This window comes from Bos mutus, chromosome 29 (genome assembly GCF_027580195.1).
Source record: "Bos mutus isolate GX-2022 chromosome 29, NWIPB_WYAK_1.1, whole genome shotgun sequence".
NCBI classification, from domain to species: Eukaryota; Metazoa; Chordata; class Mammalia; order Artiodactyla; family Bovidae; genus Bos; species Bos mutus.
This window is the reverse complement of record NC_091645.1, coordinates 26,403,193-26,430,863: the sequence shown is the minus strand read 5'-3', so window position 1 is coordinate 26,430,863 and position 27,671 is coordinate 26,403,193. Positions and strand designations below refer to the sequence as shown.

At 38.2% G+C, this 27,671-nt stretch overlaps 2 protein-coding genes across 2 annotated transcripts; both read left to right on the top strand.

Moving 5' to 3' along the window:
* Nucleotides 1-14,757: 14,757 nt before the first annotated feature.
* LOC102282758 (olfactory receptor 8B3) lies at nucleotides 14,758-15,690 on the top strand. Its single transcript, XM_005902678.2, has one exon. It carries the CDS (start codon nucleotides 14,758-14,760, stop codon nucleotides 15,688-15,690), a length of 933 nt encoding a protein of 310 aa, XP_005902740.2.
* A 10,703-nt stretch (nucleotides 15,691-26,393) lies between these two features.
* Nucleotides 26,394-27,326, top strand: LOC102283040 (olfactory receptor 8B3). The gene has a single exon (XM_005902679.2). It carries the CDS (start codon nucleotides 26,394-26,396, stop codon nucleotides 27,324-27,326), a length of 933 nt encoding a protein of 310 aa, XP_005902741.2.
* The last annotated feature ends 345 nt before the right edge of the window (nucleotides 27,327-27,671 follow it).

The window sequence follows — 27,671 nt, the reverse complement described above, 5'->3', positions numbered from 1 at the left end:
AGTAGGTCTCTTGTGGAAATACGCCCATTTAGTAAATGTGAATAAAGAGGGAATGAGACAATGTAACAGCTTCCCCTTCAGAGGTGTAGATAATGAGGAGATGTGAATTCACTTTGGATCTAACTGAGGGATGTACAGTCCCTAGAATAAAGCAAAAATGAGTAAAAGAGTGAGTCTGTAAGGAAATAAAGACAGATCATGAACCAGGATCCAAAATTTCCTTATTCCATATTAAACATATAATCTACATTCTGGGGAAGAGACCAGGCAAGCTTCTAACCTGTTTTTCACCAAGTGCATTACATCCTTAAACTCACATTAAATCTTCTGGGTCTAATCAAGTAGCAAGTATTATAATAAAAGGACTATCTTCTGTTGCTTGAGAACACTGAAAATACCAGAAATTATAGAAGTTCACGAAGATTTCCAGGGCATATGTGAATTAATGTCTACTTTCTCTCCCCTAAAATCAAAGGGATCAAGCCTGGAAAACATGAAATGACATTTGCAGAACCAACATGGTAAATACACAGGGTAAGGAGAAAGTCCTGAAGTTTTAAGATCAAAGTTGGGTGAGTTTCTGAATTTAATTTATAATACTTTTTCCTCATTTTGTGATCAAAGTCCAGGGACCTATCATATGTCCATTCTTTCTCATTTTGTGAAGCTGAGACTCAAGTAAAACTACTGGAAGCATTTGTTGGAGAGGAATCAGCGAATATTAGAGGGGCTCAAAGACATATCAGTCAGGAAGTTCCTCTAAGTAGGTGGATCTCTCATTCTTCTTCCTTTATGACTTTTACTCTGTGATAAGGTTGGTAACTTGATTCTCATAGACTTGGGTCCCCTCATCTTGAAGCAGTGTTCTTAGTTCCTGCCACATAAGGTCTAACCTGCATGAGAAGACACCACCAGATTGCTAGGGTCACTGCCTCCAGTTGGACTGGTGAGGGAAGAGTTGACATGAATGAAGGTTGGGATAGTGTCAGGCATTCACAGTGTGTATACTCTTTCATAGGAGGAGAAACCGTGGAAAAGCTGAGTTGTTCTCTAATGGAACCCTTTCGCCTGTGTCCACAGACTCCTTTAGAGAAGAATGGCTCTTGGAAATAGGTCTTTCCTGACTCAGTTCATTTTGATGGGAATAACAGACCAACCAGATCTCCAGCTCCCCATTTTCTTTCTGTTCTAGGAATGTACATGGTCACTGTGATGGGGAACCTGGGCTTGATAATCTTAATTCAACTGGATTCACATCTACATACTTTTCCCTCTTTAACTTTTCCTTCATAGATCTCTGTTATTCTTCTGTGTTTGCACCAAAAATGCTAAGTAACTTCACTTCGAAGAAGATCATTTCTTATATGGGGCTCATGACTCAGCTCTACTTTTTCTGTTTTCTTGTCATTTCTGAAATCTATGTGCTGACATCAATGGCCGATGACCTCTGTGTGGCCATCCGTAAGCCACTTTTGTATAACATTATGTCCCCTAAAGTGTGTTCCAGCCTTGTGCTTGGTTCCTACTGGATGGCATTTTCTGGGCCATGGCTCACACTGGATACACACAGAGACTGAACTTCTGTGATGCAAACACTATTAACCATTATTTCTGTGACATCCACCCTCTGCTTCAGCTCTCCTGTACAAGTACTCAGTCGATAAGTTGGTTGTTTTCACTGTGGTGGACATCAACATCACTGTGCCCAGTCTCACCATCTTTATCTTTATGGTCTTATTTTTTCCAGCATCTTCCACATCAGCTCCACAGAGGGCAGGTCCAAAGCCATCAGCACCTGCAGTTCCCACATCATTGCTGTTTCTCTCTTCTTTGGATCATGTGCATTTATATATCTTAAACCATCTTCTGCTGCATTTCTGGATGAGCAAAACTTCTCTTATCTCTTTGACACCAATGTGATTGCTATGATGAACCCCTTAATCTACAGCTTGAGACACAAAGATGTGAAAACTTCTCTCAGAAAAACTATATAGTTTTGATTAGAAATCACACCTCTTTTTGCAAATAATCACAGAATAGAGATATTCTCTTTTTAATTTTAATGATTTTTATTAGCAGTATTATTATCCTATTTTGTACCATATTGAAAGAAATTTTTGACATATCAATTTATTTATACTTAGCAAATAGGAGACTTCTCTTCTTGTTTACCATTTTCATAATTTCCTTCCAAACATGTTCCCACTTATTAGTACTATTTAGAAGAACATTTATTATCTTATTAATCATTCATTATAATCATTTTATTTATTTATTATAATACATTTTCTGCATTAATCTGAACTTAGCTTTCCCTGTGAAAATAGAAGACTGGCCAACAAATCATCAAGTCAGGGAACATTCAGTTCAGTTCAGTTCAGTCACTCAGTCATGTCCAACTCCTTGAAACCCATGGACTGCAGCATGCCAGGCCTCCCTGTCCATCACCAACTCCCGGAATTTACTCAAACTCATGTCCATCAAGTTGGTGATGCCCTCCAACCATCTCATCCTCTGTCATCCCCTTGTCCTCCCACCTTCAATCTTTCCCAGCATCAAGGTCTTTTCAAATGAGTCAGTTCTTTGCCTCAGGTAGCCAAAGTATTGGAATTTCAGCTTCAGCATCAGTCCTTCCAATGAATATTCAGGACTGATTTCCTTTAGGATGGATTGGTAGACTCTCCTTGCTATAGAAGGGACTCTCAAGAGTCTTCTCCAACACCACAGTTCAAAAGCATCAATTCTTTAGGACTCAGCTTTCTTTATAGTCCAACTCTTACATCCATATGACTTCTGGAAAAACCATAGCTTTGACAAGATGGACCATTAGTGTGACATAATGTCACTGGGGATGTCTTATCTGCCAATTGACTTTAGAAGCATGAATCTGAGAATGTTTCCTCTTCCCATCTTTTCAGGCTTCATTAAGCAAGATTATATCACATTTAATTTCTGAGGTGGAAGACTTCATAGTGACTATTAAGTATAACCCACTTTGTATCTGTAAGCACTGTGCATGCCTCCTTTGACAAACGATTTTTTTGCCTGCATGTATGGATTGTCAAAATATATTCGTTATATGTTTGATACATAGAGTGGTTAATGATTTATTTATCAGTTCAGTTCAGTTCAGTTCAGTTCAGTCACTCAGTCGTATCCGACTCTTTGTAACCCATGAATCGCAGCACGCCAGGCCTCCCTGTCCATCACCAACTCCCGGAGTTCACTCAGACTCACATCCATCGAGTCAGTGATGCCATCCAGCCATCTCATCCTCTGTTGTCCCTTCTCCTCCTGCCCCCAATCCCTCCCAGCATCAGAGTCTTTTCCAATGAGTCAACTCTTTGCATGAGGTGGCCAAAGTACTGGAGTTTCAGCTTTAGCATCATTCCTTCCAAAGAACACCCAAAACTGATCTCCTTTAGAATGGACTGGTTGGATCTCCTTGCAGTCCAAGGGACTCTCAAGAGTCTACTCCAACACCACAATTCAAAAGCATCAATAATTTGGTGCTCAGCTTTCTTCACAGTCCAACTCTCACATCCATACATGACCACTGGAAAACCCATAGCCTTGACTAGATGGACCTTTGTTGGCAAAGTAATGTCTCTGCTTTTTAATATGCTATCTAGGTTGGTCATAACTTTCCTTCAAAGGGGTAAGCATCTTTTAATTTCATGGCTGCAGTCACTATCTGCAGTGATTTTGGAGACCAAAAAAACAAAGTCTGACACTGTTTCCACTGTTTCCCCATCTATTTCCCGTGAAGTGATGGGACCAGATGCCATGATCTTAGTTTTCTGAATGTTGTGACAAGGGAAGTTACTTAATTCTCATAGACTATCTTCTTGGATTAGAAATACAATTCTTGGTTCTGACCACATGAAGTCTAATGTGTATTAGAAACCAGTGCCAGGTTACTAGGGTCACTGAGAGAGGAAATGTTGAGATGAGAGTAGAACAATAGTGTCCTAATCCAACCTTCTTCTCCCTTGGCTTTTCCAAAGGAGAAGATAGCAAACATACCTGCTACTATACGCAAAGCAGGTATGTTTGCCTATGGTAGCACAGGCCTTCCCTCTGTAGGCTCTCTGTGATTTCCTTTAGGATGAACTGGTTGGGTTTCCTTGCAGTCCAAGGGACTCTCAAGAGTCTTCTTTAACACCACAGTTTAAAAGCACCAATTCTTCGGCACTCAGCTTTCTTTATAGTCCAACTCTCACATCCATACATGACTACTGGACAAACCATAGCTTTGATTAGATGGACCTTTGTTGTTAAAGTAATGCCTTTGCTTTTTAATATGCTATCTAGGTTGGTCATAGCTTTTCTCCCAAGAGCAAGTGTCTTTTACTTTCATGGCTGCAGTCACAATCTGCAGTGATTTTGGAGCCCCAAAAAATAAAGTCTGCCACTGTTTCCACTGTTTTCCCATCTATTTCCCGTGAAGTGATGGGACCAGATGCCATGATCTTAGTTTTCTGAATGTTGAGTTTTAAACCAACTTTTTCACTCTCCTCTTTCACTTTCATCAAGAGACTCTTTAGTTCTTCTTCACTGTCTTCCACAAAGGTGGTGTCATCTGCATATTTAAGGTGATTGATATTTCTCCTGGCAATCTCAATTCCAGCTTATGCTTCATCCAGCCATGCATTTTGCATGGTGTACACTGCATATAAGTTAAATAAGCAGGGTGACAATATACAGCCTAGACATACTCATTTCCCAATATGGAACACGTCTGTTGTTCCATGTCCAGTTCTAACTGTTGTTTCTTGACCTGCTTGCAGATTTCTAAGGAGGCAGGTTAGGTGGACTGGTATTCCCATCTCTTTAAGGATTTTCCACAGTTTGTTGTGGTCCACACAAAGTCTTTGGCATAGTCAAAAAAGCAAAAGTAGATTTTTTTTGTGGAACTCTCTTGCTTTTTAGATGACCCAGTAGATGTTGGCAATTTGATCTCTGGTTCCTCTTCCTTTTCTAAATCGAACTTGAACATCTGGAAGTTCTTCACAGAGTTCTGCTATTCTTCTGTGTTTACCACCAAAATGCTGATTAACTTTATATCAGAGAAAAATATTATTTCTTATATGGGATGCATGACACAGCTCTACTTTTTCAGTTTTTTCACCATTTCTGAAATATATGCTGACATCAATGGCCATCTGTATGGGCATACACATACAGATGTATGTGGCCATCTGTAAACCACTTTTGTATCATGTTGTTACATCCTCTAAAGTGTGTTACAACCTTATGCTTGGTTCCTACTTGATGACATTTCCTGGTGCCATTGGTCACGCTGGATGCATGCTGAGACTGACCTTCTGTCATGCAAAAACCATCAACCATTATTTCTGTGATATCCTTCCTCTGCTCAAGCTCTCTTGCACAAGTATCCACATCAGTGATCTGGTAGTTTTCATTGTGGTGGGCACCAACATCATTGTGCCCAGTCTCACCAACTTTGTCTCTTATGGTCTCATCCTCACCAACATCTTCCGTATCAGCTCCATGGAAGGCAGGTCCAAAGCTTTCAGTACTTTCTGTCCCCACATCATTGTTGTTTCTCTCTTCTTTGCATCATGTACACTTATGTATCTCAAACCTTCATCTGCTGGGTATATGGATGAAAGAAAAGTCTCTTCTCTTTTTTTTTTTTTTTTTTTTAATTTAATTTAATTTTTAAACTTTCATAATTTTATTTTATTTTTAAGTTTTACATAATTGTATTAGTTTTGCCAAATATCAAAATGAATCCATCACAGGTATACATGTGCTCCCCAACCTGAACCCTCCTCCCTCCTCCCTCCCCATACCATCCCTCTGGGTCGTCCCAGTGCACTAGCCCCAAGCATCCAGTATCATGCATTGAACCTGGACTGGCATCTCGTTTCATACATGATATTTTACATGTTTCAGTGCCATTCTCCCAAATCTTCCCACCCTCTCCCTCTCCCACAGAGTCCATAAGACTGTTCTATGGTTGCCAGGATGAACCCTTTAATCTACAGCTTGAGAAATAAAAATGTGAAAGTGGCTCTGAGAAAAACTCTGAGTAGGACAGAATTTTGAATAGATAATTTCTCTGTGCAGCTTATCACAGGGCATAAATTTCTGTGTTTAATCATAGTAATTTTGTTGGAATCTTTTTGATTCTTTTTTTTTTAGATGGTCAGAAGTCTTTATTACTGCATTGTTTGTAAGAGTAAAAACTTAGAAACATCCATATGTAAGATTGTAATGTAATGTTCAAACAAACAAACATTAAATAAGAGTATGCAGCTGTTAAAATTTTATAACAATCTCTACATATGGTGGAAGAAAATCTGAGTCATCTTTCTATTTATTTCCACATTGTATTGAGCCAGACTTCTCTCTGACCCAATCATTTGCAGACTTTCTCACCATCTCCCATTTGTTAATACTATTTAGAAAAATGTGTTACCTCTTGTTTTTTTCTGTTTGAACATTTTTACCCTCTGGAAATATAAAACTGCTCTATCTATAGTTGATGAAATCAGGGAACATTAGGGTGAAATAGCATCATTGGCAATGTCTCATCTGACACTTTCCATTGGAAGTATGAATCAGACAAAATTTTCTCTTCCTATCTTTCAGTCTTTCTTGAGCAATAATGTATCTCCTTAAATGCCTGAGATGGAAGATTCCATGATGTTGATTAAGTATAAACAACTTGACTTCTCTAAACATTACGCATATGATTATGGAAAAAAGTTTGTTAGTTTGAACATCCAGTCCTGCACATAACACATTGTTAAAATATATTACCAGAATGAGAGAGCTAAGTTGAGAGTGTTACTTTGCTTCTACTTTATGTCATTGTTTTTGTTTCCGTAAACATGGAAAGGAGAAGTAAACATGAAAGTTGACTTCGTCTTTGGGTGGTATATGACTTTTTCTCAGGATGGGTATCAGAAAAGTTTACAGCAGTATTGGAAAAGTTTTTTTGGATATGTCTCCTCAGCCTAAGAAATAAAGGCAAAATTAAACAAAAGGCACTGCATTAAACTGATAAGACATTGTGCAGCTCAAGAAACATAGCAAAATGAAAAATCAGTCTATTGAATGGGAGAAGAGATTTGAAAACAATATGTCTGATAACAGGCTAGTGTCCAAAATATACAAATAACCTGCATTACTCAGCATCTAGAAATCAAAGAACCCAATTAAAAAATGGGCAGAGGTGTATTTTTTCAAAGACATATGGATGACTACCAGACTCATGAAACAATGCTCAGCTTCACTAATCTTCAGGAAAGTCAAATCCAAGGAGATACCTCACTACTGTCAGAATGGCAAACAAAAAGACAACAAGCAATATTTGTTGCTGACAATGTGGAGAAAAGGGAACACCCATGTACCATTGGCAGCATGTAAACACAATGGAAAACAGTGTGAAGTTTCCTCAAATGTTAAAAATAGAACTACTCTACTGTCCAGCCACTCTACTCCTGAGTATTTACCTAAAGGAAATAAAATCATTACTTCAAAATATATACATACTCTGAAGTTAACTCCATCATTATTTATAATGGCCAAGGTATGCTTGCCTAAAGGCCCAATGATATAATAGATGAATGGATAAAGGAGATGTGGTGTATATTTATACAATGGAATATTCCTTATACATAAAAAAGAATGAAATCTTGCTATTTGAGAGAATATAAATGAACTTACAGAATGTAAATAGAAACACAAATACTGTATGACTTCACTTATATTTGGAATCTACAAAACAGAAAAATTAACAACATAGGCAAGCAGAAACTCTTACAGATACAGAGAATAAACAGATTGTTTCCAGAGGGAAGGAAGAGGGGATTGGAGAGAAATTAGATAGTTTAAGAGGTGTAATCTTCCAGTTACAATATAAACAAGTGATAGGCATGAACAGTGTGGGGGAATGTAGTTGATTATAATGCAGAACTTTGTATGCTGAAAGTTGGTAACAGGACATAATGTTAATTTAATTTTAAAGTGTATAGAAATAGCAAATCAGTTTATTACCCATTAGGAACTAATACAATGTTGTTGGTAAACTATACCTTAAAAGCTAACAAACAAACAGATGTATAGAAAAATAGATCAGATTTTTTGTTACCAAAGATGGGGATCTGGAGGGAAGGCGAAGTGGATGAAGACAGGACAAATGCCCTGTTCTCAGATGAATAAGGATTAAATGTAATATACAATATGATAAATGTAAATAACACTATTCTATGTTTTATATAAGAGTTGTTAAGAGAGGAAATCCTTGGAGTTCTCATTACAAAGAAAAAAAGATTTTTTTTCCATTTTATTTTGTATCCATATCAGATGATGGGTGTTCTTATTGCAGTTATTACCGCATGATGCATGTAAATCAAATCATTATATTGTACACCTTAAAGTTACACAATACCATATGAAGAAAAATGAAACTGTTTTAGTCTCTCAGTAGTGTCCTACTATTTGTGATCCCATAGACTGTACCCAAAAGCTCCATGGAAATATCCAGACAAGAATACTGGAGTAGGTAGCCATTCCCTTCTCCAAGGGATCTTTCTATCCCAGGGATTGAAGCCAGGTCTCCTGCATTGTAAGCAGATTCTTCACCATCTGAGCCATCAGGGAAGTGATTATATTTCAAAACCCAGAAGAAACATGTTTAAAACTGGAAAAAAGATTGCCTGTGTTTAGATTTGAGTGTATTCTGGATACCAGGTACTTATCAGATATATTATTTACAAGTTTTTCTTCCATTCTGTTAGTCCTCTATTCATTCTCTTGATGATACCTTTGAAACCTCAAAAGTTTTTAATTTCATGATGTTCAGCATCCACTTTTTGTCTTTTTTTATTTGCCCTTTATTAGCATATCTAAGGAGAAAGCAGTGGCACCCCACTCCAGTACTCTTGCCTGGAAAATCCCATGGATGGAGGAGCCTGGTAGGCTGCAGTCCATAGGGTCTGTAAGAGTCAGACACGATTGAGCGACTTCACTTTCACACACTGGAGAAGGAAATGGCAACCCACTCCAGTGTTCTTGCCTGGAGAATCCCATGGACGGGGAAGCCTGGTGGGCTGCCGTCTATGGGGTCACACAGAGTCGGACACGACTGAAGCAACTTAGCAGCAGCAGCAGCATATCTAAGAACCATTGTTCATCCTGAAGTCAAAGAGATTTGCTCTGATGATTTCTTCCAGAAGTTTAAAAATATTACCTTTCATATTTAGATATGAGGTTTATTTTGAGCTTACTTTCTTATTTTGTGGAGTGTTCCAAATTCATTTTTTCAAAATGAATTTAATTATTCTAGTCACTTTTGTTGAAAATACTACTCTCTCCATCACATAATCTTGGCATCCCTGTTGAAAATCAAGTGAGCATAAATGGAATCGCTTATTTTAGGACTCTCTGATACACACACACACACACACACACACATATATATCCCTCACATGTGTGTATGTAAATGCGGCAAATTCATATCTATGCTCTAACTTCATTTTCTTTCACTTCATTTCTCTACTGTGCTTGCATCACTATTTTTAAATATGTTTATTTAAAATTGTTTTTTTCCATTGGTTAAAAACAAAGGTAGGCATGGTGTTATAGTGTTTTCAAACTACAATTTGTGACTATTGTGACAATAAGAGAGATGGTAGAGAAGTAAAAGGAAGAGGCTTTATACTTTCTTCTCCTGAGCTATTTCTGGAAAAACTGCTTCCCTTACCTGTTAATATTCCTCTAAAGGGTTCAAAGCCTTCTTCCAATGAGATAAGAGGAAGTGAAAGTAGAGTGGAAGATGATTACCAATTTGTTATCCTGTAGTATTATAATTTATGGTTTTCTGCAGTTAAAATATATTAGACATATATTTCAAGGATCTTAATCTAACTTTTTTTAATTGCTGAGTTAGTAGGTTTTATTTATTTATTTTATTTTATTTTTAACTTTACAATATTTTATTGGTTTTGCCATATATCAACATGATTCCGCCACAGGTATACACATGTTCCCCATCCTGAACCCTCCTCCCTCCCCATACCATCCCTCTGGGTCATCCCAGTGCACCAGCTCCAAGCATCCAGTCTTCAGAGCCCTTATGTGGGAAATTCCCTAAAACAATTTTTACTTCTAAATCAAGTCTTAGTCAAGTCCAAAACTTCCACCAAAGGCAACTGTTTACCTAATCATGAAAACATTTCAAAATATATCCAAAACATTTCCAAATCATAAAATTCCCTTCTCTGACAAGGACCTACTTGGACAAAATACCTTTCTTCCTTAATTCCCAGGGAGAGCTATCAGAGATTAATTTTCACACTGTAGTTGTTTTGATTCCAAAGAACATTTTTACTTTTAAGACACATGAAATCTGTAAGAAGGCATTCCCCTTTTGGAAAAACTCTTTAGAGCCAGTTTCATTTTCCTCGTGTACCATCTATTATGTTGTAGACTTTTTAGAGAGTTTATGAGATAACATATCTCAGAGGCAACAAAATGTCCCTATGAGTGAGCTGTCAATAGGATTGTTGGTACCCCAAATAAATTCCAGATTACTGCACTTTCCTTCAAATAATGCAGATTCCATTAATTGTGGAATTTGCTAGAATGAATTTCTGAGTCCTATTTCTCTTCTTTTGATCTTTTCAGAAGTTTTCAGCTCTGGAACTGTTTGAGGAAATGAAAGGGCACTCAAACATGGCCACTTGGTTCTGAAGAGAACATGAAAACTCAGCACTGATCACATGAATCATGGATTGTCAGGTCCTGTTTGTGCTTCTTCATTTTTACTTAGGGTCTTCCCTAGTGGTTCTGATGATAAGAAACTGCCTCCAATCTGAGACCCGGGGTCAGCATGATCACCTGGAGAAGGGAATGACAGCCCATTCGGTATTCAGGGTCTCAGGAACACAGTCAGGTTCAGTTTCGTTCAGTCACTCAGTCAAATCTGACTCTTTGTGATCCCATGGACTGCAGCATGCCAGACATTCCTGTCCATCACCAGCTGCCAAGGTAAACTCAAGCTCATGTCCATCGAGTCGGTGATGCCATCCAACCATCTCATCCTCTGTCGTCCCCTTCTCCTCTCACCTTCAATCTTTCCCAGAATCAGGATTTTTTCTAATAAGTCAGCTCTTCACATCAGGCAGCCAATGTATTGGAGCTTCAGCTTCAGCATCAGTCCTTCCAATGAATATTCAGGAATGATTTCCTTTAGGATGGACTGGTTGGATCTCCTTGTTGTCCAAGGGACTCTCAAGAGTTTTCTCCAACACAACAATTCAAAAGAATCAATTCTTCTGCTCAGCTTTCTTTATGGTTCAACTCTCATGTCCATTCATGACTAGTGGAAAAACCATAACTTTAGGTATATGGATGTTTGTGGGCAAAGAAATATCTCTTCTTTTTAATATGCTGTCTAGATTGGCCATAGCTTTTTTTTCCCAAGGAGCAAGTGTCTTTTAATTTCATGGCTGAAGTCACCATCTGCAGTGATTTGGTGCCACAAAAAATAAAGTCTGTCACTGTTTCCATTGTTTTCCCATCTATTTGCTGTGAAGTTATGGGACCAGATGCCATGATCTTAGTTTTCTGAATGTTGAGTTTTAAGCCAACTTTTTCACTCTCCTCTTTCACTTTCATCAAGAGGCTTTTTAGTTCCTCTTCAATTTCTGCCATAAGGATGGTGTTATTTGCATATCTGAGTTTATTGATAGTTCTCCCTTCAATCTTCAATCTAGCTTGTGCTTCATCCAGCCTGGCATTTCTCATGATGTACTCTTCATATAAGTTGAATAAGCAGGGTGAGAATATACAGCCTTGACGTACTCCTTTCCCAATTTGGAACCAGTCTGTTGTTCCATGTCCAGTTCTAACTGTTACTTCTTTTGACCTGTATACAGGTTTCTCAGCAGGCAGGCTAGGTGGTCTGGTATTCCCATCCCTTTAAGAATTTTTCACAGTTTATTGTCTAGCATCTCTTATTAAATATCATAAGCATTTGTGAAGTTTCCTGTGTTATTTATAACCTCAATTCATATAATTAATAATTTTCTCTTTACATTGGATCATTTTCCATAATGCTACATCATGTATTATACAGCCCCTTACCTAATTTAGTTTGATTAGTAGATTTAAATATTATACAATGTTTTGGGAAGATTCCAAATAAGTAATATGGAACTATGTAAAGTTTCAAAGAAGCCAAAAATTAAAATTTCAAATAGCACTATCTTTATTTTGATTCCTCAGAAGTTTAGTGCTTATTGGTCTTTTCCATCTCTCTTTCTTAGGCATTGCCTTGCAAAAAAATAAATCAAAATCACATAATCGTGATAGCACAAGTCATATTTTGTGTATGGAGGAACTCCTTTTTTATGAACAGTTTGAAGATCTTTTTTGAGAGTTTGATGCTTTTCTACTAAGAAGAGAACCCTCTTTTATTATAGAGTAGTATTCTTGACCTTCTTTCCAATATATATAAGCAATGTGTGTAATATAGACATATATTTTTATTTTTCACGCACAAACATACATATATTTATAAAATAGGTTGAACTTCCCAAGACAAGTAAAAATAGTTTAAAAAAAAAAAAGACAAGTAGAAAGTAAAAATTCTCTAATTTTCTTTTTTAGATTTTTTAGGTTAAAATTTTACAAAGGTTAATCTGCGCAAAATACACATAACAATCAAAATGGTACTTTCATGGCTTCTCATCAAAGATAACAGTCTCAATTTCTTCTCTAGTTATAACTAAGCATTAATCATAATTTTGAGAATTATACTTTTAATTTATGCTTCCATTTTCAAATGGGTTATGGAAAACCATTGAAAGTACTTGAACTAGGGAGGGACAAAGCTGTGATTTCAGACATTGGTGTTTAGGGCTAAATAGGAGCATCTTGGGAAATACTAAAATTATCATTAGGAAGCACTATAGTTCAACATTACAGTAGTTCAGCCTAAACACAAAAAGCCAGAAGTTTTGTGGTAGCTGCGGTACATGGGTGGAGGTCACTGTGATTTTAGATGCTATGGTTTAGCATTTGAAAAATGTTAAATACCTTCTTGGACAAAAACAACATGATTATCAGAAATATTTATTAAGTTCCTTCCATGTCCTCTGCTTTGTGCTTAGATCTTGGAGCCAAACAGTAAACAAGATAGGAACTTAGAGTTTATTAAGGAACACAGGTATTCAGGAAAAACAAACAAACAAACTCTGACATGTGTTATGATGGAGAATCTAGTAAAATTTATGAGAACGTGAATAATGACAGCTGACGTGTATTAACTATTTACCATATGCCAGGCACTGATTCAGCCATTTTACTTGACATTTTTCATTTAACTCAGCAGCATGATAAAAGAGATTCCATTTTTACCATCCAATTTTACAACTTTGGTGAAAGATTAAATAAATTGCCCAAAGAAATATAGGATGTAAGTAAATTAAGATTCACAATGCTCTCTCTAGCGCCATAGTCCCTACTCATTTCTATCATGAGAAGAAATTGATAATTTCAATTACTGACATCTTGCAGAAAATGACCCAGTGAGAGAATCAGGTAGAAATTACAAGTTTTTTTTTTTCTTAAGTATAAGCTATAGAAAGAATATACAACATTGCAAATTATTTCAGAGACATTTCATAGTGAGAAGAGCTGAAATGAGTTGCTGAAACATTTAAAAAATTTCTGATGAAGACATACAGAAACCTGGAATTAGGAGCCTTACAGATGATATGTCCATTTGGGAAACTGGAATAAAAAGGGAATGAAGCCATGTAGTGGCCTTCCGTTCAGAAGTGAAGATAATGAAAAGATGGGAATTTACTGTGGATCTACACTGAGGGATGCACAATACCTAAAATGAAAAAGAGCAAAAGAGTGAGTCCCTAAGGAACTAAAGGCAGATCATAATCCAGCATATATAATTTTCATATTCCCTTTTATACATATGACCTACTCTGTAGGGAAAAGATTGAGAAGCTTCTAGCCTGTTTTTGCCAAGTGCATTCATCATTACCCTCACTGTGAATCCTCTGTGTCTAATCCAGTAGCAAGTGTGATAATTAAAAGGCTTTATTTTCTCTGCTGCTTGAAAGGACTGAAATAATTATCAGAAATCATAGTAGTGCAGAAAGACTTCTCAGGCATATGTCTAGGCTCGCACCTCTCAGGATAAAAGAAATCAAGCCTCAGGAATCTGAAATTGCATTTCCAGCCCCAACTGGGTAAAGACCAAGGATAAGGGAGACAGCCCTGAGGTTTTCTGAACTCAAGTGAATTTCTGAATTCAATTTATATACTTATTGGCTGTTTTGAAATGAAGGGACAGAGACTGAATGCATGCCCATTCTTTGTCATTTTGTGTAGATCTGAGACTTAGATGAAACTGGTGGAGGAATCTGTTAGAGGGTCATCAGAGAATGTTTAGAGACATTCTATGGCTCTGTCGTGATCTATCCTTCTTGCCCTTTGTGTTTCCAGAAAATTATTTGCATATCACAGTACCGGCCTTAACTCTGAAGTGTGTCATTTCCTTTGCTGCATTTACCTTATATAAGTCCACATCACTCTGTATCCTGATAAAGATAAAGGCAGATTCTGTGGGACCAGGTAGGACTAGTCTCTGACATTCCCAGTGTTTACCCTCCCTTGTAGATGAGACACTGTGGCAAGGGCTGAGTTGTTCTCTAATGGAACCCTTTCTCCTGTGTCCACAGATTCCCTTAAAGAAGAATGGCTCCTGGAAATGACCCTTTTGTGACTGAATTCATTCTGTTGGGATTAACAGACCAACCAGATCTCCAACTCCCCCTACTCTTTTTATTTCTAGGAATGTATATTGTCACTGTGCTGGGCAATCTGGGCTTGATAATCCTAATTGTGCTAAATTCACATCTGCACACCCCCATGTACTTTTTCCTCTTTAACTTGTCCTCTATAGACATCTGTTATTCTTCTGTGTTTACACCAAAAATGCTACTTAATTTCATATCAAAGAAGAATATTATTTCTTATATGGGGTGCATGACTCAGCTCTACTTTTACTGTTTTTTTGTCATCTCTGAATGCTATCTGTTGACATCAATGGCCTATGACCGCTATGTGGCCATCTGTAAGCCCCTTTCGTATAATGTTGTTATGTCCCCTAAAGTCTGTTCCAGCCTTATGCTTGGATCCTACTTGATGGCATTTTCTGGTGCCATGGTTCACACTGGATGCATGCTGAGACTGAATTTCTGTGATGCAAACACCATCAACCATTTTTTCTGTGACATTCTCCCTCTGCTCCAGCTCTCCTGCACAAGTACCTATATCAATGAACTGGGAATGTTCATCATGGCGGGCATCAACATCATTGTGCCCAGTTTCACAATCTTTGTCTCTTATGGTCTCATCCTGTCCAACATCCTCCATGTCAAGTCCATGGAGGGCAGGTCCAAAGCCTTCAGCACCTGCAGTTCCCACATCATTACTGTTTCTCTGTCCTTTGGATCAGGGGCATTTATGTATCTCAAACCATCTTCTGCTGTGTCTATGGATGAGGGTAAAATCTCTTCTGTCTTTTATACCAATACTCTTCCCTTCCTCAACCCCTTAATTTACAGCATGAGGAACAAAGATGTCAAACATGCTCTGAGAAAAACCCTGAGGAGGAGACAATTTTGATTAGAAACACTCATTGTGTGCATGAGTTACACAACAGTGAGATTCTGTTTAATTTTAGTGACAGCTTTCTTACCATATTCTTTCTGTTATCTTTTTTTCCTAGTACCGTTAATAAATTTGACTCCTGCTCGAATAAATTATTTACATTTTTATATAAGTATTTGTTTCCCCACTGTTTTCAAATTACATATCATCTCTATTTCCTGCTGCATGATATCATTAAATAGTAAATATATTATCTTTTTGTTTTCTTTATCATTTTGAAATTAGTTTTTTTCACTGGAAAAAGATGAATACTCTTTCCAAATAATGCATTTCAGAAAAAAAGACAGTTCCAGTTGAGCTCTTTCAAATCCTAAAAATGTTGCTGTGAACGTGCCACATTCAATATGCCAGCACATTTGGAAAACTCAGCAGTGGCCACAGGACTGGAAAAGGTCAGTTTTCATTCCAGTCCCAAAGAAAGGCAATGCCAAAGAATGCTCAAACTACTACACAATTGCACTCATCTCATGTGCTAGCAAACTAATGCTCAAATCTCTCCAAACCAGGCTTCAACAGTACATGAACCATGAACTTCCATATGTTCAAGGTGGATTTATAAAAGGCAGAAGAACCACAGATAAATTGCCAGCATCCGCTGGATCATTGAAAAAGTGAGAGAATTCCAGAAAATCATTTACTTCTGCTTTATTGACTATGCCAAAGTCTTTGACTGTGTGGATCACAACAAACATGGAAAAATTCTTCAAGAAATGGGAATACCAGACCACCTGACCTGCCTCATGAAAAATCTGTATGTAGGTCATTAAGCAACAGTTAGAACTGGACATGGAACAACAGACTGGTTCCAAATAAGAAAAGGAGTCCATCAAGGCTGTATATTGTCACCCTGCTTCTTTAACTTATATGCAGAGTACATCATGAAAAATGCTAGACTGCATTAATCAAGATTGCTGGGAGAAATATCAATAACCTCAGATAGGCAGATGACACCACCCTTGTGGCAGAAAAGAGCAGAGTGAAAAAGTTGGCTTAAAACTCAACATTCAGAAAACTACGATAATGGCATCAGGTCCCATCACTTCATGGAAAATAGATAGGAAAACAATGGAAACAGTGAGAACTTATTTTGGGGGGCTCCACAATCACTGCAGATGTTGACTGCAGCCATGAAAGTAAAAGACACTTGCTTCTTGGAAGAAAAGCTATGAACAACCTAGATAGCATATTAAAAAGTAGAGACATTACTTTGCCAACAAAGGCCCATCTAGTTAAAGCTATGGTTTTTCCAGGAGTCATGAATGGATGTGAAAGTCAGACTATAAAGAAAGCTGAATGCCAAAGAACTGATACTTTTGAACTGTGGTGTGGGAGAAGACTCTTGAGAGTCCCTTAGAGAGCAGGGAGATCCAACCAGTCCATCCTAAGGGAAATCAGTCCTAAATATTCATTGGAAGGACTAATACTGAAGCTGAAACTCCAATGCTTTGGCCACCTGATGCAAAGAACTGACCCACTGGAAAAAACCCTGATGCTGGGAACGATTGAAGGCAAGAGGAGAAGAGGAAAACAGAGAATGAGATGGTTGGATGGCATCTCCAACTCAATGGACATGATTTTGAGTTGTATGGAGAAGAAAAGGGAAACCCACTCCAGTACTCTTGCCTGGAGAATCCCATGGACAGAAGAGCCTGGTGGGTACCATCCCTGGAGTCGCAAAGAGTCAGATTGGACTGAGGGACAACATACACATACATACACATACAGACAAAGGCACACAGGCAGTTGTATGGAGAAGGAAATGGCAACCCACGCCAGTACTCTTGTCTGGAGAACCCCGTAGATAGAGGAGTCTGGCTGGCTACAATCTATGGGGTCGCAAAGAGTCGGACATGATTGAGTAACTAATACACACTCACAAGCTCGGAGAGTTGATGATGGACAGGGAGGCTTGGCATGCTGCAGTTCATGGTGTTGCAAAGATTTGGACAGGACTGAGCTACTGACCTGAACTGAACTGAGACTGAAAACATATCACTGGGAGTGTTTTTATCTGTCACTTGCAATAAGAAGGATGAATAAAGTACTGTGTTTTTACTCTTAACTTTCCATATTTCACTTGGGAAAAATATATCTTGTTTAAATGCCAGAGATTGAAGGTTCTAAGACTATCAAGGATAATCCATTTAGCATCTGTAATTGTTTGGTGTAAACTTCTCTTGACAGTTTTATTTTTTACCTTTGTCAGTCAAGTTGACATATAACTGATCATAAAAATACAGGTTTTGCATGGATGGGAAAGGGAAGCCAAGAGTGGATAATGATTTACATAAAGTCAGCACAAGTTTAAAAAGAAAAATAGGTAAATAGAGAGTATCAGTTTTAGGAGATAAATCATGAGGCATAATTGCATCAAAAAAGGAAGAGGTAGTTTATACAGAACTATGTTAGATAGTGAAAATGCTTACCTATGGATCCACTCTTTGTGGATAGACCTAGAAATACTCTCTAGATCACCAGATTTCTCTAGGAGAGGGGAAAGCTTAAGTTATTTAAGATTTAAAATTTAAACCAACAGGGCTAGATGACTTTAGAATAACTAGATTATTTCTGGGTTTTCTGGCTTTTATGTGGCTACACTCATATAGATTTTTAGGTACAGAAATCAAATTGCAGCTTGGAGAATAATGATCAGATCAGATCAGTCACTCAGTCGTGTCTGACTCTTTGCAACCCCATGAATCACAGCACACCAGGCCTCCCTGTCCATCACCAACTCCTGGAGTTCACTGAGACTCACGTCCATCGAGTCAGTGATGCCATCCAGCCATCTCATCCTCTGTCATCCCCTTCTCCTCCTGCCCCCAATCCCTCCCAGCATCACAGTCTTTTCCAATGAGTCAACTCTTCGTATCAGGTGCCCAAGTACAGGAGTTTCAGCTTTAGAATCATTCCTTCCAAAGAAATCCCAGGGCTGATCTCCTTCAGAATGGACTGATTGGATCTCCTTGCAGTCCAAGGGACTCTCAAGAGTCTTCTCCAACACCACAGTTCAAAAGCATCAATTCTTCAGCGCTCAGCCTTCTTCACAGTCCAACTCTCACATCCATACATGACCACAGGAAAAACCATAGCCTTGACTAGACGAAACTTTGTTGGCAAAGTAATGTCTCTGCTTTTGAATATGCCATCTAGGTTGGTCATAACTTTTCTTCCAAGGAGTAAGTGTCTTTTAATTTCATGGCTGCAGTCACCATCTGTAGTGATTTTGGAGCCCAGAAAAATAAAGTCTGACACTGTTTCCACTGTTTCCCCATCTATTTCCCATGAGGTGGTGGGACCGGATGCCATGATTTTCGTTTTCTGAATGTTGAGCTTTAAGCCAACTTTTTCACTCTCCACTTTCACTTTCATCAAGAGGCTTTTGAGTTCCTCTTCACTTTCTGCCATAAGGGTGGTGTCATCTGCATATCTGAGGTTATTGATATTTCTCCCGGCCATCTTGATTCGACCTTGTGTTTCTTCCAGTCCAGCGTTTCTCATGATATACTCTGCATATAAGTTAAATAAACAGGGTGACAATATACAGCCTTGATGAACTCCTTTTCCTATTTGGAACCAGTCTGTTGTTCCATGTCCAGTTCTAACTGCTGCTTCCTGACCTGCATACAAATTTCTCAAGAGGCAGATCAGGTGTTCTGGTATTCCCATCTCTTTCAGAATTGTCCACAGTTTATTGTGATCCACACAGTCAAAGGCTTTGGCATAGTCAATAAAGCAGAAATAGATGTTTTTCTGGAACTCTCTTCCTTTTTCCATGATCGAGCAGATGTTGGCAATTTGATCTCTGGTTCTTCTGACCTTTCTACAACCAGCTTGAACATTTGGAAGTTCATGGTTCATGTATTGCTGAAGCCTGGCTTGGAGAATTTTGAGCATTACTTTACAAGCGTGTGAGATGAGTGCAATTGTGTGGTAGTTTGAAATTCTTTGGCATTGCTTTTCATTGGAATTGGAATAAAAACTGACCTTTTCCAGTCCTGTGGCCACTGCTGAGTTTTCCAAATTTGCTGGCATATTGAGTGCAGCACTTTCACAGCATCATCTTTCAGGATTTGAAATAGCTCAGTTGAAATTCTATCACTTCCACTAGCTTCGTTCATAGTGATCCTTTCTAAACGCCACTTGACTTCACATTCCAGGATGTCTGGCTCTAAGTGAGTGATCACACCATCATGATTATCTGGGTCGTAAAGATCTTTTTTGCATAGTTCTTCTGTGTATTCTTGCCACCTCTTCTTTTTTTTTTTTAATTTTATTTTATTTTTAAAACTTTACAATAGGTCCATACCATTTCTGTCCTTTATCGAGTCTATCTTTGCATGAAGTGTTCCCTTGGTGTCTCTAATTTTCTTGAAACGATCTCTAGTCTTTCCCATTCTGCTGTATTCCTCTATTTCTTCGCATTGATCACTGAAGAAGGCTTTCTTCTTCTTTTTTTTTTTTTTTAATCTATCCTTGCTATTCTTTGGAACTCTGCATTCAGATGCTTATATCTTTCCATTTCTCCTTTGCTTTTAGCTTCTCTTCTTTTCACAGCTATTTGTAAGGCCTCCCCAGGCAGCCATTTTGCTTTTTTGCACTTCTTTTCCATGGGGATGGTCTTAATCCCTCTCTCCTGTACAATGTCATGAACCTCAGTCCATAGTTCATCAGGCACTCTGTCTATCACATCTAGTCCCTTAAATCTATTTCTCACTTCCACTGTATAATCATAAGGGATTTGATTTAGGTCATACCTGAATAGTCTTGCCATCTCCTGTTTGACTACTTCCAATTTGCCTTGATTCATGGACCTAACATTCCAGGTTCCTATGCAATATTGCTCTTTACAGCATCGGACCTTGCTTCTATTACCAGTCACATCCACAACTGGGTTTTGTTTTTGCTTTGGCTCCATCCCTTCATTCCTTCTGGAATTATTTTTCCACTGATCTCTAGCAATTTTGGCACCTACAGACCTGGGGAGTTCCTCTTTCAGTATCCTATCATTTTGCCTTTTCATACTGTTCATGGGGTTCTCAAGGCAAGAATACTGAAGTGGTTTGCCATTCCCTTCTCCAGTGGACCACATTCTGTCAGACCTCTCCACCATGATCCACCTGTCTTGGGTCGCCCCACACAGCATGGCTTAGTTTCATTGAGTTAGACAAGGGTGTGCTCTGTGTGATTAGATTGACTAGTTTTCTGTGATTATGGTTTGTGTGTCTGCCCTCTGTTGCCTCTTGCAACATCTACATCTTACTTGGGTTTCTCTTATCTTGGACATGGTACGGTATCTCTTCATGGCTGCTCCAGCAAAGCGCATCTGCTGCTCCTTACCTTGTACGAGGGGTGTCTCCTCACAGCCACCCCTCCTGACCTCAAACGTGGAGTAGCTCTTTTTGGCCCTTCTCCACCCGCACAGCCACCGCTCCTTGGACATGGGTTTGCTCTTCTCAGCCGCCGCCTGTGACTCTGACATTCTAGAAATCAGCAAACTAAAATGGACTGAAATGGGTGAATTTAACTCAGATGACCATTATATCTACTACCATGGGCAGGAATCCTTTAGAAGAAATGGAGTAGCCATCGTGGTCAACAGAAGAGTTTGAAATGCAGTACATGGATGCAGTCTCAAAAATGACAGAATGATCTCTGTTTGTTCCCAAGGCAAACCATTCAATATCACAGTAATCCAAGTCTATGCACCAACCTGTAATGCTGAAGAAGCTGAAGTTGAATGGTTCTATGAAGACCTACAAGACGTTTTAGAACTAACATCCAAAAAAGATGTCCTTTTCATTATAGGGGACTGGAATGCAAAAGTAGGAAGTCAAGAAACACGTGGGGTAACAGGCAAATTTGGCCTTGCAAAATGGAATGAAGCAGGACAAAGGCTAATAGAGTTTTGGCAAGAGAATGCACTGGTCATAGCAAACACCCTCTTCCAACAACATAAGAAAAGACTCTATACATGGACATCACCAGATGGTCAACACTGAAATCAGATTTATTATATTTTTTGCAGCCAAGATGGAGAAGCTCTATACAGTCAGCAAAAAGAAGACCAGGAGCTGACTGTGGCTCAGATCATGAACTCCTTATTGCCAAATTCAGACTTAAATTGAAGAAAGTAGGGAAAACCACTAGGCCATTCAGGTATGACCTAAATCAAATTCCTGATGATTATACAGTGAAAATGAGAAATATATTTAAGGGACTAGATCTGATAGATAGAGTGCCTGATGAATATTCAGGACTGATTTCCTTTATGATTGGCTGGCTTGATCTCCTTGCTGTTCAAGGGACTCTCAAGAGTTTTCTACAACACAATAATTTTAAAGCATCAATTCTGCTGTGCTCAGTTTTCTTTATGGTCCAACTCTCACATCTATTCATGACTAGTGGAAAAAACATAGCTTTAGCTATATTGATGTTTGTAGTCAAAGTAATATCTCTGTTTTTCAATAGGTTGGTCATAGCTTTTTTCCAAGGGGCAACCGTCTTTTAATTTCATGGCTGCAATCACCATCTTCAGTGATCTTGGAGTCACAAAAAATAAAGTCTGTCACTGTTTCCATTGTTTTCCCATCTATTTGCCATGAAGTGATGGGACCAGATGCCATGATCTTAGTTTTATGAATGTTGAGAGTTAAGCCAGCTTTTTCACTCTCCTCTTTCACCTTCATCAAGAGACTTCTTTGTTCCACTTCACTTTCTGCCATAAGGATGTTGTCTTCTGCATATCTGAGTTTGTTGATAGTTCTCCCTGCAATCTTGAATCTAGTTTGTGCTTCATTCAGCCCAGCATTTTGCATGATATGCTCTACATGTAAGTTAAATAAGCAGGGTGACAATATACCAGGGTGACAAACAAGCAGCCTTGACATTCTCCTTTCCCAATTTGGGTCCAGTCCATTGTTTCATGTCCAGTTCTAACTGTTGCTTCTTTTGACCTATATACAGGTTTCTTACAAGGCTGGCTAGGTGGTCTGGTATTTCCATCCCTTTAAGAATTTTTCACAGTTTGTTGTCTAGTGTCTCTTATTAAATATCATAAGCATTTGTGAAGTTTCCTGGGGTACTTATAGCCTCAATTAATATAATTAATAATTTTCTCTTTACATTGGATCTTTTTCCATAATGTTACATTATGTATCATACAGCCCCTTACCCAATTTAGTTTGATTAGTAGATTTAAATATTATACAATATTTTGGGAAGATTCTAAATAAGTAATATAGAAATATGTAAAGTTTCAAGGAAGCCAAAAGTTAACATTTCAAATAGCACAATCTTTATTTTGATTCATCAGAACTTTAGTGCCTGTTGGTCTTTTCCATCTCTCTGTCTTAGGCATTGCCATGCAAAAAAATAAATCAATAAATCACATAATCATGACAGCACAAGTCACTGTTTTGTGTGTGGAGGAACTCCTTTTTTATGAACAGTTTTTTGAGAGTTTGCTGCTTTGCTACTAGCAAGACAACCCTCTTTTATTATAGAGTAGTATTCTTAACCTTCTTTCCAATATATATAAGCAATGTGTGTAAATATAGACATATATTTTTTATTTTTCACAGGCAAACACACATATTTATAAAATAAGTTGAACTTCCCAAGACAAGTAAAAATTGACAAGTAAAAAAAAATTAAAACAAAAAGACAAGTAAAAAGTAAAAATTCTCCAATTTTTTTTTTTAGATTTTTGAGAAGCTTAAAATTTTTACAAAGGTTAATCTGCACAAAATAAATATATCAATCAAAATGGTACATTCATGGCTTCTCATCAAAGATAAAATAGACTCAATTTCTTCCTTAGTTACAACGAAGGATTAATCATAATTTTGAGAATTATACTTTTAATTGATGCTTGAATTTTCAAATGGGTAATGGAGAACCATTGAAAGCATTGAACTAGGGAGGGACAGAGCTGTGATCTCAGATCTCATTGTTTAGGGATAAATAGGAGTATCTTGGAAAATACTAAAATTATCACTAGGAAGCACTATAGTTCAAAATTACAGTAGTTCAGCTTAAACACAAAAAGCCAGAAGTTGTGTCGTGGATGAGGTACATGGGTGGAGGTCATTATGGTTTTAGATGCTATGGTTTAGCATTTGGAAAATGGTGAATACATTCTTGGACAAAAACAAGAAGATCATCAGAAATATTTAAAAAGCTCCTTCCATGTCCTCTACATTGTGCTTAGATCTAGGAGCCAAACAGTAAACAAGATAGGAAAAATATTTTTCCTTATAGAATTTAGAGTTTATTAAAAGATGCTTACTCCTTGGAAGAAAAGTTATGACCAACCTAGATAGCATATTCAAAAGCAGAGATATTACTTTGCCAACAAAGGTCCATCTAGTCAAGGCTCTGGTTTTTCCTGTGGTCATGTATGTATGCGAGAGTTGGACTGTGAAGAAAGCTGAGCGCCGAAGAATTGATGCTTTGAACTGTGATGTTGGAGAAGACTCTTGAGAATCCCTTGGACTGCAAGGAGATCCAACCAGTCCATTCTAAAGGAGATCAGCCCTGGGTGTTCTTTGGAAGGAATGATGCTAAAGCTGAAACTCCAGTACTTTGGCCACCTCATGTGAAGAGTTGACTCATGGGAAAAGACTCTGATGCTGGGAAGGATTGGGGGCAGGAGGAGAAGGGGACGACAGAGGATGAGATGACTGGATGGCATCACCGACTCAATGGACGTGAGTATGAGTGAACTCCAGGAGATGGTGATGGACAGGGAGGCCTGGTGTGCTGTGATTCATGGGGTCCCAAAGAGCTGGACACGACTGAGCAACTGAACTGAACTGAACTGAACTGAAGGAACACAGGTATTCAGGGGGAAAAAAAACTATGAGGTGTGTTATGATGGAGAATCCAGTAGAATTTATGAGAACATGAATAATGACAGCTGATATGTATTGACTATTTACCATATGCCAGGAACTGACTCATCCATTTTAATTAGACATTTTTCATTTAACTCAGCAGCACGATAAAAGAGATACCATTTTTACCATCCAATTTTACAACTTTGAACTGAAAGATTAAATAAATTACCCAAAGAATTATAGGTTGTAAGTAAATTAAGATTCACAATGCTCTCTTTAGCTCCATAGTCCCTACTCATTTCTATGATGAGAAGACATTGATAACTCCAATTACTGAAATGTTGCAGAAAATGACACAGTGAGAGAATCAGGTAGAAATTATAAGTTTTGTCTTTTATTTTTTTTTAAGTATAAGCTATACAAAGAATATTCAGTCGTGTCCAACTCTGTGCGACCCCATAGATGGCAGCCCACCAGGCTCCTCCATCCCTGGGATTCTCCAGGCAAGAACACTGGAGTGGGTTGCCATTTCCCTCTCCAATGCACGAAACTGAAAATTGAAAGTAAAGTCGCTCAGTCGTGCCAGACTCCCAGCGACTCCATGGACTGCAGCCTACAAGGCTCCTCCGTCCATGGGATTTTCCAGGCAAGAGGACTGGAGTGGGTTGCAATTGCCCTCTCCTAGAAAGAATATACAACATTGCAAATTATTTCAGAGACATTTCATAGTGAGAAGAGCTGAGGTGAGTTACTGAAACATTTAAAAAATTTCTGATGAAGAAATACAGAAACCTGGAAATAGGAGCCTTACAGATGATATGTCCATTTGGGAAACTGGAATTAAAAGGGAATGAAGTCATGTAGAGGCTTTCTGTTCAGAGGTGAAGATAATGAAGAGATGGGAATTTACTGTGGATCTACATTGAGGGATGCACAATACCTAAAATGAAAAAGAGCAAAAGAGTGAGTCCCTAAGGAACTAAAGGCAGATCATAATCCAGCATATATAATTTCCATATTCCCTTTTATACATATGACCTACTCTGTAGGGAAAAGATTGAGAAGTTTCTAGCCTGTTTTTGCCAAGTGCACTCATCATTACCCTCACTGTGAATCCTCTGTGTCTAATCCAGTAGCAAGTGTGATAATTAAAAGGCTTTATTTTCTCTGCTGCTTGAAAGGACTGAAATAATTATCAGAAATCATAGTAGTGCAGAAAGACTTCTCAGGCATATGTCTAGGCTCGCACCTCTCAGGATAAAAGAAATCAAGCCTCAGGAATCTGAAATTGCATTTCCAGCCCCAACTGGGTAAAGACCAAGGATAAGGGAGACAGCCCTGAGGTTTTCTGAACTCAGGTGAGTTTCTGAGTTCAATTTATATACTTATTGGCTGTTTTGAAATGAAGGGACAGTGACTGAATGCATGCCCATTCTTTGTCATTTTGTGTAGATCTGAGACTTACATGAAACTGGTGGAGGAATCTGTCAGAGGGTCGTCACAAAATGTTTAGAGACATTGGATGGCTCTGTCGTGATCTATCCTTCTTGCCCTTTGTGTTTCCAGAAAATTATTTGCATATCACAGTACCGGCCTTAACTCTGAAGTGTGTGATTTCCTTTGCTGCATTTACCTTATATAAGTCCACATCACTCTGTATCCTGATAAAGATAAAGGCAGATTCTATGGGACCAGGTAGGACTAGTCTCTGACATTCCCAGTGTTTACCCTCCCTTGTAGATGAGACACTGTGGCAAGGGCTGAGTTGTTCTCTAATGGAACCCTTTCTCTTGTGTCCACAGATTCCCTTAAAGAAGAATGGCTCCTGGAAATGACTCTTTTGTGACTGAATTCATTCTGTTGGGATTAACAGACCAACCAGATCTCCAACTCCCCCTACTCTTTTTATTTCTAGGAATGTATATTGTCACTGTGCTGGGCAATCTGGGCTTGGTAATCCTAATTGTGCTAAATTCACATCTGCACACCCCCATGTACTTTTTCCTCTTTAACTTGTCCTCTATAGACATCTGTTATTCTTCTGTGTTTACACCAAAAATGCTACTTAATTTCATATCAAAGAAGAATATTATTTCTTATACGGGGTGCATGACTCAGCTCTACTTTTACTGTTTTTTTGTCATCTTTGAATGCTATCTGTTGACATCAATGGCCTATGACCGCTATGTGGCCATCTGTAAGCCCCTTTCGTATAATGTTGTTATGTCCCCTAAAGTCTGTTCCAGCCTTATGCTTGGATCCTACTTGATGGCATTTTCTGGTGCCATGGTTCACACTGGATGCATGCTGAGACTGAATTTCTGTGATGCAAACACCATCAACCATTTTTTCTGTGACATTCTCCCTCTGCTCCAGCTCTCCTGCACAAGTACCTATATCAATGAATTGGAAATGTTCATCATGGTGGGCATCAACATCATTGTGCCCAGTTTCACAATCTTTGTCTCTTATGGTCTCATCCTGTCCAACATCCTCCATGTCAAGTCCACGGAGGGCAGATCCAAAGCCTTCAGCACCTGCAGCTCCCACATCATTGCTATATCTCTGTTCTTTGGATCAGGGGCATTTATGTATCTCAAACCATCTTCTGCTGTGTCTATGAATGAGGGTAAAATCTCTTCTGTCTTTTATACCAATACTGTTCCCTTCCTCAACCCCTTAATTTACAGTGTGAGGAACAAAGATGTCAAACACGCTCTGAGAAAAACCCTGAGGAGGAGACAGTTTTGATTAGAAACTCACTGTGTGCATGAGTTACAGGACAGTGAGATCTGTTTAATTTTAGTGACAGCTTTCTTACTATATTCTTTCTGTTATCTTTTTTACCTAATACCATAAAGAAATTTGAGTCAGGCTTGAATAATTTATTTACATTTTTATATAAGTATTTGCTTTCCCCACTGTTTTCAAATTACATATCATCTCTATTTCCTGCTGAGTTATATCATTAAATAGTAAATATGTTATCTCTTTATTTTCCTTGTCATTTTAAAATTATTTTTTCACTGGGAAAAGATGAATACTCTCCAAATAATGCATTTCAAAACACTAGACAATTTTAGTTGAGCTATTTCA

Coding starts and splice junctions, on each gene's coding strand:
- LOC102283040 (XM_005902679.2), top strand. CDS start 26,394: ATGGCTCCTGGAAATGACTCTTTTGTGACTGAATTCATTCTGTTGGGA.
- LOC102282758 (XM_005902678.2), top strand. CDS start 14,758: ATGGCTCCTGGAAATGACCCTTTTGTGACTGAATTCATTCTGTTGGGA.